The sequence below is a fragment of the Polyodon spathula genome, chromosome 18 (assembly GCF_017654505.1).
Source record: "Polyodon spathula isolate WHYD16114869_AA chromosome 18, ASM1765450v1, whole genome shotgun sequence".
NCBI classification, from domain to species: domain Eukaryota; kingdom Metazoa; phylum Chordata; class Actinopteri; order Acipenseriformes; family Polyodontidae; genus Polyodon; species Polyodon spathula.
This window is the reverse complement of record NC_054551.1, coordinates 19055428-19069281: the sequence shown is the minus strand read 5'-3', so window position 1 is coordinate 19069281 and position 13854 is coordinate 19055428. Positions and strand designations below refer to the sequence as shown.

The 13854-nt window shown below is 37.8% G+C and overlaps 1 protein-coding gene across 1 annotated transcript in view; it reads right to left on the bottom strand.

Moving 5' to 3' along the window:
• Nucleotides 1-13854, bottom strand: part of LOC121331059 (collagen alpha-1(XXIV) chain-like) — a 125891-nt gene that overhangs the window by 40595 nt on the left and 71442 nt on the right. Inside the window, exons 25-28 of the mRNA XM_041278206.1 lie at nt 12386-12439; nt 11001-11054; nt 1450-1503; nt 521-574 (exon numbers count right to left, since the gene is read on the bottom strand). Of these exons, the coding sequence (XP_041134140.1) occupies nt 521-574; nt 1450-1503; nt 11001-11054; nt 12386-12439 (216 nt within the window). The remainder of the gene's footprint in view (nt 1-520; nt 575-1449; nt 1504-11000; nt 11055-12385; nt 12440-13854) is intronic.

Sequence of the window (13854 nt, the reverse complement as noted above, 5' to 3'; positions counted from 1 at the left end):
TGAAAACCATCTCGCTGTCTGACAACACTGTGCAGAGAAGAATTGAAGAAATGGCTTCTGATATCAAAACGCAGCTCAATGACATGATTAAAGCTAGTGATACATACATGCTGCAATTGGATGAATTGACAGATGTTGCTGGAAAAAGCCAATTATTCGCATTTGTACGGTATATCTGGGAGAGGGACTTTTCTGAAAAAATGCTTTTTGGCAGAGAAATTGCCATAGGTGAGGACATTTTTAAACAGCTATACAAATTTCTGAATGCCAGTAGTATAAATTGGAAAAACTGCTCCAGTGTCACTCTGCTGTTGCCCCGACGTTCCCTCTGTTACCTGTGGCGTGAAAGATACTTATCAAAAGTATAGGACCTATTCATTTTGTCGAATTGCTACACAGTTCTGCTTGTCGAATCGCGTCTGGTGAGCAGCAGCCTTACCAGTTCTAGTTAATTTCTAATTTTATTCATTTCTACATACAGTACATTCTAATTCTAGAATTGTTTTGAATGTTCTCTTACTCTTCTCCCTTTGACTCCCGGTGTCCCTGGTGTCCCTCTGGGTCCGGCTGGTCCCTGTAAAACAATAGATGGGATTTATTTGCATGCCAGTTGTAAACCAACACTTGTGTCATAATTCCATGCTAACCGCTGTAAATTCTTTATTGCCATGAAAAGACAATAAAGATTCAGATCAGATGTATCACAGGTGTTTGTTGTTTTCTCCAGCCATTTTATAAGCAAAAGGAAACGTTTAAATAGCTTGAATTGATCCCTTCTTTGAGCAAAAAAAGTAAAATTGGCACATGAACCTCAGCTTTCTCAGTTAAATAAGAAGGCCCCAACTGATCTGTAGTGATTGCTGGGAAACAGCAACTATAATGGTGTGTTTCACTGTGATCAATCCAACCGCAGGACTGCCAGTATAATAAAAATCAGCACCCTTCTAAACATCTCTATGGGGGAACATGTACAAACTGGGCGGCTTTAATAATAATTAACCGAACACAAGAACAGTACAAATGACGTCTTCAGTGACCGATGTTTTCCATGTATTACTATGATTTTATTCTTAGAAGGCTGACGTGGGGGTTGCACAGAATAAGGCTATTCCTGCAACAACAGTGCTTTCATTAATCGGCCCCTTTGTATTGTGGTGCATCATGCAGAACAGTCCATTTTAAATAAAAACAGCAGCAAACAGAGAAATAGAGAACACCTAAACCTTTCCCTTTTTTGAGGGAATCCAAAAGTATGCCATTGACACTGAAATGCAAGAGACTCTGAATATGCAATCTGTCATGAATACATGTTAAATTAAACACAGAAATAACTGTCAGGCCATCGAGTGCCGCTCTTGAGAAACAGCATTTAAGGAGTCCTTTAAATGGAATAGTTCATGGCTTCTTTATTAAAATGCACTAGCTATAACATTAAATAAATTCACTTACAGGTAACCCTTGTGGACCAACCCCCCCTGAACCTCCTGGAGGACCTGGGTATCCCTAAACAAGAAGCAAAAATGAGTTTATAAACAGTGTTAAATATACCAGAAGGTATAAAAGCAAATGTGATTGTAGTAAAACACAGTAAAGCACAGCCATGCCGATGACTAAGGGTTCTTAAAGAGCCTTAGTGTACAAAGAATATTAATAGATTTCTGAAAAAAACAAAGACTGTAACATAAAACCAAAAACTGAAAAGTAGCAAAGGCATTTAAAAAAAACAAAAAACAAGATAAAAAATAGAATGTTTAACCAGAATGCAAAAGACACAGCTTCAGTGAGTTTGTGCTCATGTTTAAACTCAAAATCAATTTTGCAGCATTTTGACTGCACCAGCTTCCACAAAAGACTAGCGATTAGCCTTGTTGTCTTTTCAAACCCATTAAGAGAATTGAATACATATATGGCTTCATTAGACAGCCTTGTGCTATCTTATACTAAAGCATGTTAAAATCATGGAAAAATATATACAACTGTGAATCATAGTTAGGGGTAGATGTATTAAGATAAGCCAGGCACAGCGCAAACACACCGCAGTTTGCATTTTCATTGCTACAATTTGCAAATGCACATTTTGTCGTATGTACTAAGAGAACATACAGTGGCTTGCAAAAGTATTCAGACCCCTGACCAATTCTCTCATATTACCGAATTACAAATGGTGCATTGAAATTTCGTTCTATTTGATATTTTATTTTTAAACACTGAAACTCAGAATCAATTATTGTAAGGTGACACTGGTTTTATGTTGGGAAATATTTTTAAGAAAATAAAAAACTGAAATATCTTGCTTGCATAAGTATTCAACCCCTGTGCTGTGGAAGCTCCCAGTTTGCACCGATGAAAGAAATTGTCCTAACGAGGACACAATTACCTTACCATTGGCATCCACCTGTGAACCATTAAACTTGCTGTCACATTTTCTGGATAAAAACCCCACTGCTGAAGGATCATTGGTAAGGCTGTGAATCTGAAGGAAAATGAAGACCAAAGAGCATTCTACAGAAGTTAGAGATAAAGTAATACAAATGCATAGATTAGGGAAAGGGTACAAAATAATATCCAAGTGTTTGGATATCCCAGTGAGCACAGTTGGATCAATAATCAGAAAGTGGAAGCTGCATCACACCACCCAGGCACTGCCAAGAAAAGGCCATCCCTCAAAACTCAGCGCTCAAACAAGAAGGAGACTTGTGAGAGAAGCCAGAGAGGCCAACAATCACTTTGAAGGAGCTACAGAGTTCAGTGGCTGGGAGTGGAGTAATGGTGCACCAGTCAACCATATCAAGAGCTCTGCATAACACTGGCCTGTTAGAAAGAAGCCGTTACTCAAAAAGTACCACCTGAAAGCATGTCTGGAGTTTGCCAGAAAACATGAGAGTGACCCAGCTGCGATGTGGGAAAAGGTTTTGTGATCAGATTAGACCAAGATAGAGCTTTTTGGCCAAAACTCAAAGTGCTATGTGTGGCGCAAACCTAACACTGCCCACGCCTCAAGACACACCATCTCTACAGTGAAGTATGGTGGTAGCAGCATCATGCTGTGGGGATGCTTCTCATCAGCAGGGACAGGGCATCTTGTTACAACTGAAGGAAGAATGGATGGAGCAAAATACAGGAAAATACTGCAAGAGAATCTGCTTCAGTCCGGTAAAAAACTGAAGCTTGGGAGGAAATTCACCTTTCAGCAGGACAATGATCCCAAACACAAGGCCAAAGCAACATTGGAGTGGCTCAAGAACAAAAAGGTGAATGTCCTACAGTGGCCCAGTCAAAGTCTTGATCTCAATCCCATTGAGAATCTGTGGCACTATTTGAAAATTGCGGTCCACAAGTGTTGTCCAACCAACCTGAACAACCTGGAGCAAATTGCCAAGAAGAATGGGCCAAAATCACTCCGACACCATGTGCAAAGCTGGTACATACTTACCCCAAAAGACTTAAAGCTGTTATTGCAGTGAAAGGTGGCTCTACCAAATATTAATGTGTGGGGGTTGAATACTTATGCAAGCAAGATATTTCAGTTTTTTATTTTTCTTAAAAATATTTCTCAACATAAAACCAATGTCACCTTACAATAATTGATTTTGAGTTTAAGTGTTTTAAAATAAAATATCGAACAGAACAAAATTTCAATGTACCATTTGTAATTCAGTAATATGAGAGAATTGGTCAGGGGTCTGAATACTTTTGCAAGCCACTGTTTGTTAATGAAAAGAGCCGTAATATACAAATTTAAATATTAGTTGCGTCTTCTTAGCAACATCTCTAGCATTATACATTGTGAGAGTCGTGCGACATCGTTCAAATAAATAGTGGTAGTTGAGTTGTGGTTTGCGGCAGCAGAGGGTGTCCAAAGGATAACATCTATACATGCAAGGGTGCAAGAATCAAAATAACATTGTTTTTGTTAAATGTAAACATCATCTGTACAATGCATTCTGTTTCGTCTTCATTTTACCTATTATACATTTTACCATTATTATTATACATATATATATATATATATATATATATATATATATATATATATATATATATATATATATATATACATACATACATACATACATATACAGTACTGTGCAAAAGTTTTAGGCAGGTGTGAAAAAATGCTGTAAAGTAAGAATGCTTTCAATATTAACTAAATGCAAAGTGAGTGAACAGAAGAAAAATCTAAATCAAATCCATATTTGGCGTGACCACCCTTTGCCTTCAAAACACCATCAATTCTTCTAGATACACTTGCACAAAGTCAGGGATTTTGTAGACATATAATCAGGTGAATGATTAAACAATTATACCAAACAGGTGCTAATGATCATCAATTCAATATGTAGGTTGAAACACAATCATTAACTGAAACAGAAACAGCTGTGTAGGAGGAATAAAACTGGGTGAGGAACAGCCAAACTCAGATAACAAGGTGAGGTTGCTGAAGACAGTTTACTGTCAAAAGTCATACACCATGGCAAGACTGAGTACAGCAACAAGACACAAGGTAGTTATACTGCATCAGCAAGGTCCCTCCCAGGCAGAAATTTCAAGGCAGACAGGGGTTTCCAGATGTGCTGTCCAAGCTCTTTTGAAGAAGCACAAAGAAACGGGCAATGTAGACGCAGTGGTCGGCCAAGGAAACTTACTGCAGCAGATGAAAGACACATCATGCATACTTCCCTTCGCAATCAGAAGATGTCCAGCAATGCCATCAGCTCAGAATTGGCAGAAAACAGTGGGACCCTGGTACACCCATCTACTGTTCAGAGAAGTCTGGTCAGAAGTGGCCTTCATGGAAGACTTGTGGCCAAAAAGCCATACCTCCGACGTGGAAACAAGGCCAAGAGACTCAACTATGCACGAAAACACAGGAACTGGGGTGCAGAAAAATGGCAGCGGGTGCTCTGGACTGATGAGTCATAATTTGAAATATTTGGCTGTAGCAGAAGGCAGTTTGTTCACCGAAGGGCTGGACAGCGGTACACGAATGAGTGTCTGCAGGCAACAGTGAAGCATGGTGGAGGTTCCTTGCAAGTTTGGGGCTGCATTTCTGCAAATGGAGTTGGGGATTTGGTCAGAATTAATGGTCTCCTCAATGCTGAGAAGTACAGGCAGATACTTATCCATCATGCAATACCATCAGGGAGGAATCTGATTGGCCCCAAATTTATTCTGCAGCATGATAACGACCCCAAACATACAGAGAAAGTCATTAAGAACTATCTTCAGCGTAACGAAGAACAAGGAGTCCTGGAAGTGATGGTATGGCCCCCACAGAGCCCTGATCTCAACATCATCGAGTCTGTCTGGGATTACATGAAGAGAGAGAAGCAACTGAGGCTGCCTAAATCCACAGAACAACTGTGGTTAGTTCTCCAAGATGTTTGGGCCAACCTACCTGCCGAGTTCCTTCAAAAACTGTGTGCAAGTGTACCTAGAAGAATTGATGCTGTTTTGAAGGTAAAGGGTGGTCACACCAAATATTGATTTGATGTAGATTTTTCTTCTGTTCACTCACTTTGCATTTTGTTAATTGATAAATATAAACTATTAACATGTCTATTTTTGAAAGCATTCTTACTTTACAGCATTTTTTCACACCTGTCTAAAACTTGTGCACAGTACTGTATATATATATATATATATATATATATATATATATATATATATATATATATATATATATATATATATAAAATGAAAGGCAGTTTAATCCCATCAGATTCTATAGTCGGGCCCCAACCCAAAAAGCTTTTCATAATCACATATAGCCCCTTGCTAAACCAGACTTGACTGTCCAATCCGAAATAAGGAGGTGTCGGGTTAAAAACAATACAATAAAATCGCACACAGATACATTTACAGTTGTTGATGTATTTTAAACATAAATCATTGCGCTGAAATAATACTAATGTGTTTTTGGTAGACATTGGTGTACAATACGAATGAAAGATTATTTTAAATTGAAACTAAATGATTTTTCGTTTTTTTTTATTTTATTTTAATTATAATCGTTTTTAACTTGGCCTACTTAGCAGCCTAGACAATTAACACACAATAGATCATGGTCTTATACAGATGTTCAGAATGAGCTGGAGGTGTTAGTGGCAGATGTGTGCAGTCTATTGCTCCCAACACGCTGGGAAAACCAGAAATGTTATAGAAATGTGTTTTCAAGTACTGTAAGTACATCCTGACTAGTGAAAATTAGGTACTTGGGTGTTCGTCTCAAAAATACATTAAGCACAACTGGCAACACATGAGAAAAAGTGGATTGGGAAATGTCAGCAACAATTGCAGTTGTTTAAAATGTGCTTTCATAACAACAAACTTAACAAACTGATGCAATTGTAAGTGTCGTAATTGTCGCCAACTTTAGTACATCTTATTATAATATTTGTGAACCCTCGTCTGCACTCTCTCCACCCCAGTTTTGTAAATGTATGCAGAAATGCCCATAATTACACATTCATCAAGGTTAAGCCGCAAAGGAAACTGCTGCCGCAAAGCACTCCCTTAAAAGTCGTTAACAGCATTACGCTTGTTTAGTACATTTTACCTTAGACTTCCAACTCGTTTGCAACTGGTTTGCAACTATTGCAACAGGCGCAATACTTTAGTACATCTACCCCTTAATATTATAAACAGAACATAGTTTTACATTTTGTAACCACAAGCTATGAATGCCCATGGGTCTTTTCCATCTAAACATCTGAAAAAATCCTTGAGAATACCAATAGCTCTTTCAATGACACAGAGCTTTGGAATGAATGCTTACATTAACTACAAGTTGTGATTGAGTACTGACAACTTAAAATGTATGCCAGCAATTTATAAAACAATGCAGAGGTTTACAGATTTGAAATGGAACAAATATTGCACTTGGAATTGGTCCTGAAGGGTAAACAAACATTAGGTTACTTACCGTAACCCTGGTTCCCTGAAAGAGAAGATAACCACCAAAACATGCCTATTGGTAGGAAATCACTGAGCTCTCTATACCAGAGCTGCCGATAGGCCCCTTCCTGGATGACATCCTCGGTCCCACCTTTTTTTGCATCAAACCCATGAGGGCGATCGATGCGACCTCGCTGTTGGTGGTCGTCTTCACTTTCAGGGAACCAGGGTTACTGTAAGTAACCCAATATTCTCTTTCAATTTGAAGACGACCACCAAAATATTACGTATGGGAATGTATACCAGAACCGTCATGTGGGAGAACACACTGCTGTTGTTGTTCTACCAATAGACAGGCATATCTCATACATAATGTTCTGGTGGTCGTCTTCGAATTGAAAGAGAACTAAAGAATACCCACCGGCTAATGGAAAAACAAAATACTCGTACTGCTATAAAATTCCACAAGCTAGGAAATTGGGTAAAAAAGCTGCAAATTGACTTCTGAAGTCTTTGAACTCTTGCTGGAGCTCTGATGATTACTCAAATTACCTCATGGGAACTGCTAACCTCAAGAAATGACACCTCTCTTCATAGCTTCCGCTACTCTTGAGTTTAATGTTATGGTGTTACGGTTTCAGTTACTGTCTTCTCCAGAGTATCCTGTTGCCCCCTACAGAACGTGGCAAACGAGTAACAGTAGCACTTCTAATTTATTATGTTTGACTTTAGTTTTCCAGTTTAATCAATGTTACAGTTAACATTAGTCTTTTTTCCCACATCTGGGCTGCCGTCTATGTTTAAACGGCCGACTGGATTAATGCAGGTCATTAAAAATAACACTGGCATTTTAAGGATCTGTCAAATACACTTTATAACAGTTCCAAAATCCAGCCAAGCTGAATAGTAATTTTTTTTTTTTTTTAAATCAGTCCTTGGTTTTCCAAAAGAAAACAGCTGTATTATTTAAGTTGTCAAAAGCCAGCCTTTCACAGTGTTTATGCATGCATCAGCCAAGAGGGGGAAAAGAACCAAAGCTACAGACGTCTTAATGCTGTTCGATGGATCAGCCAGCAGTAAAGCTGATTTGAGAGTGGATGAGACTGTGGGACTGTCTCCAGTCTGGATGAGATATTCCCTTGAAATGAAGACTGACTTAGCCAGCAGTTCACACTGTAGTTGCCGTTCTGAGGGCCTCCTGCACTAATGAATGTTCTGGACCGAACACCAAAATATCATCTTTGTTTTGTTCCGTGAGCATATTATCAGCAAATGGAAATCCATGTTCTGTAGGAACACAAGAATCTGCTCTGCTCAGAGTCGTTATGCCTATTACACTGTGCTCCAAGAAATTTATAGTGGTTTGTAACAATGCAACAATTTCACTAGGATATATTAATGTAACATGGGAATCTGTGGTGTATTTTTAAATCTAAATTAAAAAAATCATGTCAAAATAACTAACAAAATGATTTCAGTAAATCTATATGCTTTCATTAAATTTCAATGACAGATGTGTTTTCAATGTTCAAGTCGTAAGGGTGGTGTTAAAATACTGTATCTGGAGGGAGCAATCACTACATGGATCACATTATCAATAATGTGATACAAAATCAGAGTGAATCATATCAGGTAAGATTTACAGGAATTGTTTTGTATTCTGTATGTGTGTAAACAGCTGAATAGGATGCTGTTTGGAAGCTAAAGTTTGCTTAACCACCCAGCTGCTTATCCCATGATCTCAACATGGAGCGCAAGCAAGTCCAAATTTATCACTCCTGTGAGAATAGCATGCCAGGGGTTTTATGGGCATCTGCAAAGTTTAACACTTCTTTTTGACGTGCTACACTAAATCAGTAAGCAGCATATATGGTACTATAGTCTGCCATTTTTTTTTTTTCGCTGGCAGATGGCAGCAGTCGCTAAGAAATGTGCTTGACAGACCGTCCCATCCATAGATGAGCAGTAAAAAATGGCGGCCGCATTTGCATGAAAAAAATGGATGCCTAACTATTAAGAATGAGATGAGGGTATTTATTTCTTTGTTGATGTTACAAGGGGTTGTAAGGAACCGATTTATTGTGCTGATGAAGCACACTTCACAGATAATAATGCATATAACAGCGATACACACCCATACCCGAAACTGTGGAAGATAGAAAGTACGTTTACCGTGATTGAAAATTTGCGATGCAAGTTTTCTGATGTATATATGCTAGATCAGTGGTTCTCAATCTGTGGTCCGCCGACTCTCTTCAGGTAGTCCGTGCAATGTTTACATAATTCCGAAAAGGAAGAGGCAGCATAGTTAATAGATCCCATTGCAAACCCAACATTCGAGACCTTAGAAAATGCATTCATGGAGAATATCTCCAAGTTAAAAAAAGGTGTCTGTATAGATAGTTTTGGAGTGTCTAAAATGTATTCTTTACTAGGGAGTTTTTGTGTATTGTGCTCATGTGCACTCAACACAGCAGGTTGTAAAGTAAGGGATAACACTCGACAGGGCGTGTGCTGCATTAACATTCTACTATTGGAGTGTTGTCCCGGGTACAATAAAAAACAAAAAGTGTACTTATTTAAAAAAAACTAACTTTTATTATATGTCCTTCCACTTTGTAGACAAAATAGTCCCTCAAACAAGGTTATATTTGTTTCATCAAATCAATAAAAGCACCAGCTGCCAAAGCAATTTTGTTTTCTTAGATTTTAAGTTGTTGACTTGTCAAATCTTTGTGTCTCTTGCTTTGTATTTTTTCTTGCCACTAGTCCACCGTCATGCCTCTGAAAAGATTAAATGTGACGAAAGGAATGTCACCAAAATCAGCTATACTGTTGCTGTGTGGTCCGCCAAGGTCAAAAAAAAATATATTCAGGTGGTTCACGAACAAATAAATTTGAGAACCACTGTACTAGATAAAGACGTTAGCATTGACGAGAGTTTGAAGGGCTTCTGCTTTGAAATCTATAATACAAAAAATTATTTCTAAAAAGTGATATGACTGCACAATTTTGTTGCACTGTTATTATAATGTTCCACTATATATATAATGCTACCATTGTAAAAAAAAAACATGTTATTTTCTGATTTATATTTCTGATTTAAGTTCTATTGAAATAATATATTTCTGTTTTTCCTAATAACAATAAAAAGTGTGTATTTTTAAAAAATAAGGCAAAAATTGTTTTGAAAACTGTCCAAATTGTTTACATGAGTGCTAAGAATGAAATATACATGCAAAAAAAAGCCCAATTTTGACATGGAAATTGCCAAAATAAATGGGCAGCTGGGTGGTTAATGTTTCTGATCTTGGGCTGATCTAAAGATTCTCAGCGTGGTATGTGGAATGTTTAAAGATACAGGATACAAGAAAACTCCACCAGTGCTAACTTCAAAAGATCCTCTTTTTCCGGAGTAAGTACTACAGGTATAATCAGATCTGAAAACCTTCTTCCAAGTTCCAACACATCTCTGTCTTGTTATAAAACACTTTGATGAGGCTTTATTGTATAATCACTCCAATCTGGAAAATGGTTTGAGGGCATTTCCAAAATATTTGCAGATCATCATTTTGACAGAGCTAAAACAAATGGATTTTGGCCAAATATTATCTTGAATACCAGCATGGTCGTCAAGAAGGGAATGCCTCACATCTTGTTTTTTTTCAAAATGTTTTCTACGTTCCTTTGCCAAACAGGTTTTGCTCTGCTTCAAAGTGGATTGACAAAGACAGTAGCGGATGTCAGGTATTGAAATAAAGAGATCCCATCAGTCAGTCAACAGGTCTTAACATACAAAACACACACAAACCGACTTGCACCAGAAGATTACAATGGCTGTGGAATGGCTGTAGTCCAATAGAGGCCAAAGAACAAGCAAAGGCTTCTTTCGTTGCATCTGCCTGGTTTTGAGTGATTCAACGAGCATTTATTCTTGTTCCAGCAAAACAGCTGCACCAACAGGCCCCCCCCTTGAACCCACCCACATCCCAAGAGTCAGTGTTACAACAGCATCATTTTAAGTGGACTACCTCTTTAAGACAAGCAGTCAGTTGGATCACTCTAAACACTGCCACTTATATACAGTATGATTGACTCCTTACCATGGATCCTTTTTCTCCGGGTGGGCCCAAAGGACCTGTGGGACCACGGTCTCCCTGTAAAAGAAAATGTTTTTCAGAATTTAGAATTGTTGAGCTTCTACAGTAATTAATCTTTGCTCTAGGTTTGCCAAAATCTATGTCAGCTTTGATATTGTAGTCTAGCAGAATTTGCGTCAGATTTGATCAACTGCATGTGCTTCTGAAACATAATGGAATATAGCTGATTTGATTTAGGTAGTAGCCTGTCTGTCTAGCATCTTCATTATTAAAATATGTTCATGCTCCAACGGGCTATGGAAGGAGGTTCACCACAGCACCCCCTATTTGTAAGGCACCCAGGGAGACTAGGTGGAGACTAGTGTCTGAACTCTGTCCTCCAAGGTTCAGTAGCTTGGTAAATCCACTGCTGAGGTTCACTGGGGAGGCAGTTTGCTAGATAGAGGGAACAGATATTCTTGAACTTCAGTTTTCTTGGCCCAGTATGGGTTACAGCAGTGAGGTAATATTCAAATTGTGCATTAATCTGTCATCACATAGGTTCACTATGTCTATGTATAGATATATCAAATCACATAGATTCAATACGTTTATATATAGATATATAAAATCGAAATGGAATTTATCAGCTGGTGTGTTGACTGTATGTGCTGACAGATTAACGTGCAGTGCAGCTTCATGTACTGTACAGTTGTATCTGTTAAATACATTGGTATGTGTGTGTGTGGGGGAGTCAGTAAGTGATATCTGCTGATACCTCTGTCAACAGTGACTTCTTCATCCTCCTTGTAGAGAAAAAATTGTGAAGGTACCTTTTCTCTAAATCAATGCTAGACATGCTCCTAATAAATACCAATGTTTAGAATGATTGTTTGGAGGCTTGGGGGCACACTCTCTTCAGCAAGGGTGAATTTATTAACTTTACCTTTTTTCCACTGAGACATTCCAACACGAGGTGTACAGGTTTTGAAATTTGTCTTCCTAGGCTGACACACATGCGTCATATTATTTTTCTGCAGGTTTTATTTTCATGTGTTTTTGTGTGTATTTTCAAGTTTTTTTAACCGTCCATAAATATTTCTGCAGAGAACTTCAACACTGTCTGTGATATCAGAAGAAATCACTATGGTCCACAGGTTGCTAAAAAGTGTTGCTCCAGACTGCTGGGGTATACATTTTCAAATGGTATAGTTTCTATAGTTTTAAAAAATATATACATTAATAAAAAATACCAATCAATTCTATATTTTCTCAAAAAACTATTTTAGAACTAAGATCAACAGATACAGAAGTCACTTTAGTACCAGTTCAAATGACAAAGTAGAACATTTAAACGATCATTCCTGACAAGCTAATTGGCTTAGAAAGTGTAAAGCAAACAGCATTACCTTTTCACCAGGCACTCCAATTAGACCAGGAGATCCGATTAAACCAACAGGCCCCTGAAAGTGAAGGACAGAAGAAACATAGATTTTTGACTGTTTAACCTCAAGGCACTGAGGAAGATTTACAGATTTCCATCTGGATTATTTTGCAATGCCGTCATGTTGTTCTCTATTGCATCATGCTCAAAACCCCAAACAACACCCATGTAATACCAAACTGGGAGGTCTAAAATCAAGCATCTGGACAGTATGCAATAGTAACATATTGCCAATGTGTGTCATGTCATGTCACATTGTATATTGTTTTATGTTTACTTTCTCCTGCTGTCAATATTCCCCTGGCAGTATTTGTTAAATGACAGCTTTCTTGTTTCCTTCAGTGGTTTGTTTTCCTATGGAGAAAATGCCCATCTCTAGTGCCATTTACAATGATGACATCAACTGAAATTTGCATTGGTTTTATCATGAGCGTGCAATATAGCTTGTTTCTTTACTGATTTTCACCTTGCTTTTTTAAGAACCAGGAACAACAAAAACACAGTATGACAAATTCTTGAGAAATGTAAAAAAAACAGCGCAATTATGGACCCTAATTATTTCCAGAAACCATGTCTGGAAAATACTGACGGTTTGATGCCAAGCCAAGCCATGAAACTGTAGTTTGCTTACTGTATGTAAAAATGTTCTATACAGAACATTCCGATATATGCAAGCTACACCTTCTGACCACTGGGAACAGTTTTCCCTGTTCCTGGACTGATATGCATAAAATGAAGTAATCTCGATTGTCAGTATACAATACAGGCTTAAAGCTCTATACTAACAACCTCTTTAACTTCTGTGTGTACAGTAGGTCAATAATAAAACCCTTGTGTGTGTTTTGAATAAAGTTTAGGATGAATACAAGACATTTTCGGGTAATGGAAATATCTTACAACTGTCAGATGTTAGAAAGTATGCAGTGCAATATTTACAATATTTGATACAGCTGTTTTAGCCAAAAACATGACCATTTGAAATCAGCCCATCAGTGGACACAATTAGCATTAAAAATGACTGCACTTTTCAAGCAGTTAAGAAATAATGTGTTCTATTCACTTGGGGAAAACAACCACCACTGGAGGACACAAAGCTGGAGGTTAAAAGGTTTCACTTAGGTAAGTTCATGTAGATATTAACATGAAGACCAGCAGGTTGATGTGACCTCCTTATTTTTTGAAGTAGTGTTTTTAGGATAACCAAGGGTAGATGGTTAATGTAAGACAGCACTGTTAAATGCAGTAAAAAATCAAGTTGTGGCTTATCAGGCCAGGGTATATCTTGATGAAATCAACCCCCTAGTAATACCAGTTTACAAACCAATGGAAATTATTAAAAAATCTACTAATTCGGCCGAATATCATTTTACATTCCATACAATTTAATATTAGTTTTTCTCTCATATTAAGTTTCATTTCTCAGTGAGGAAATCA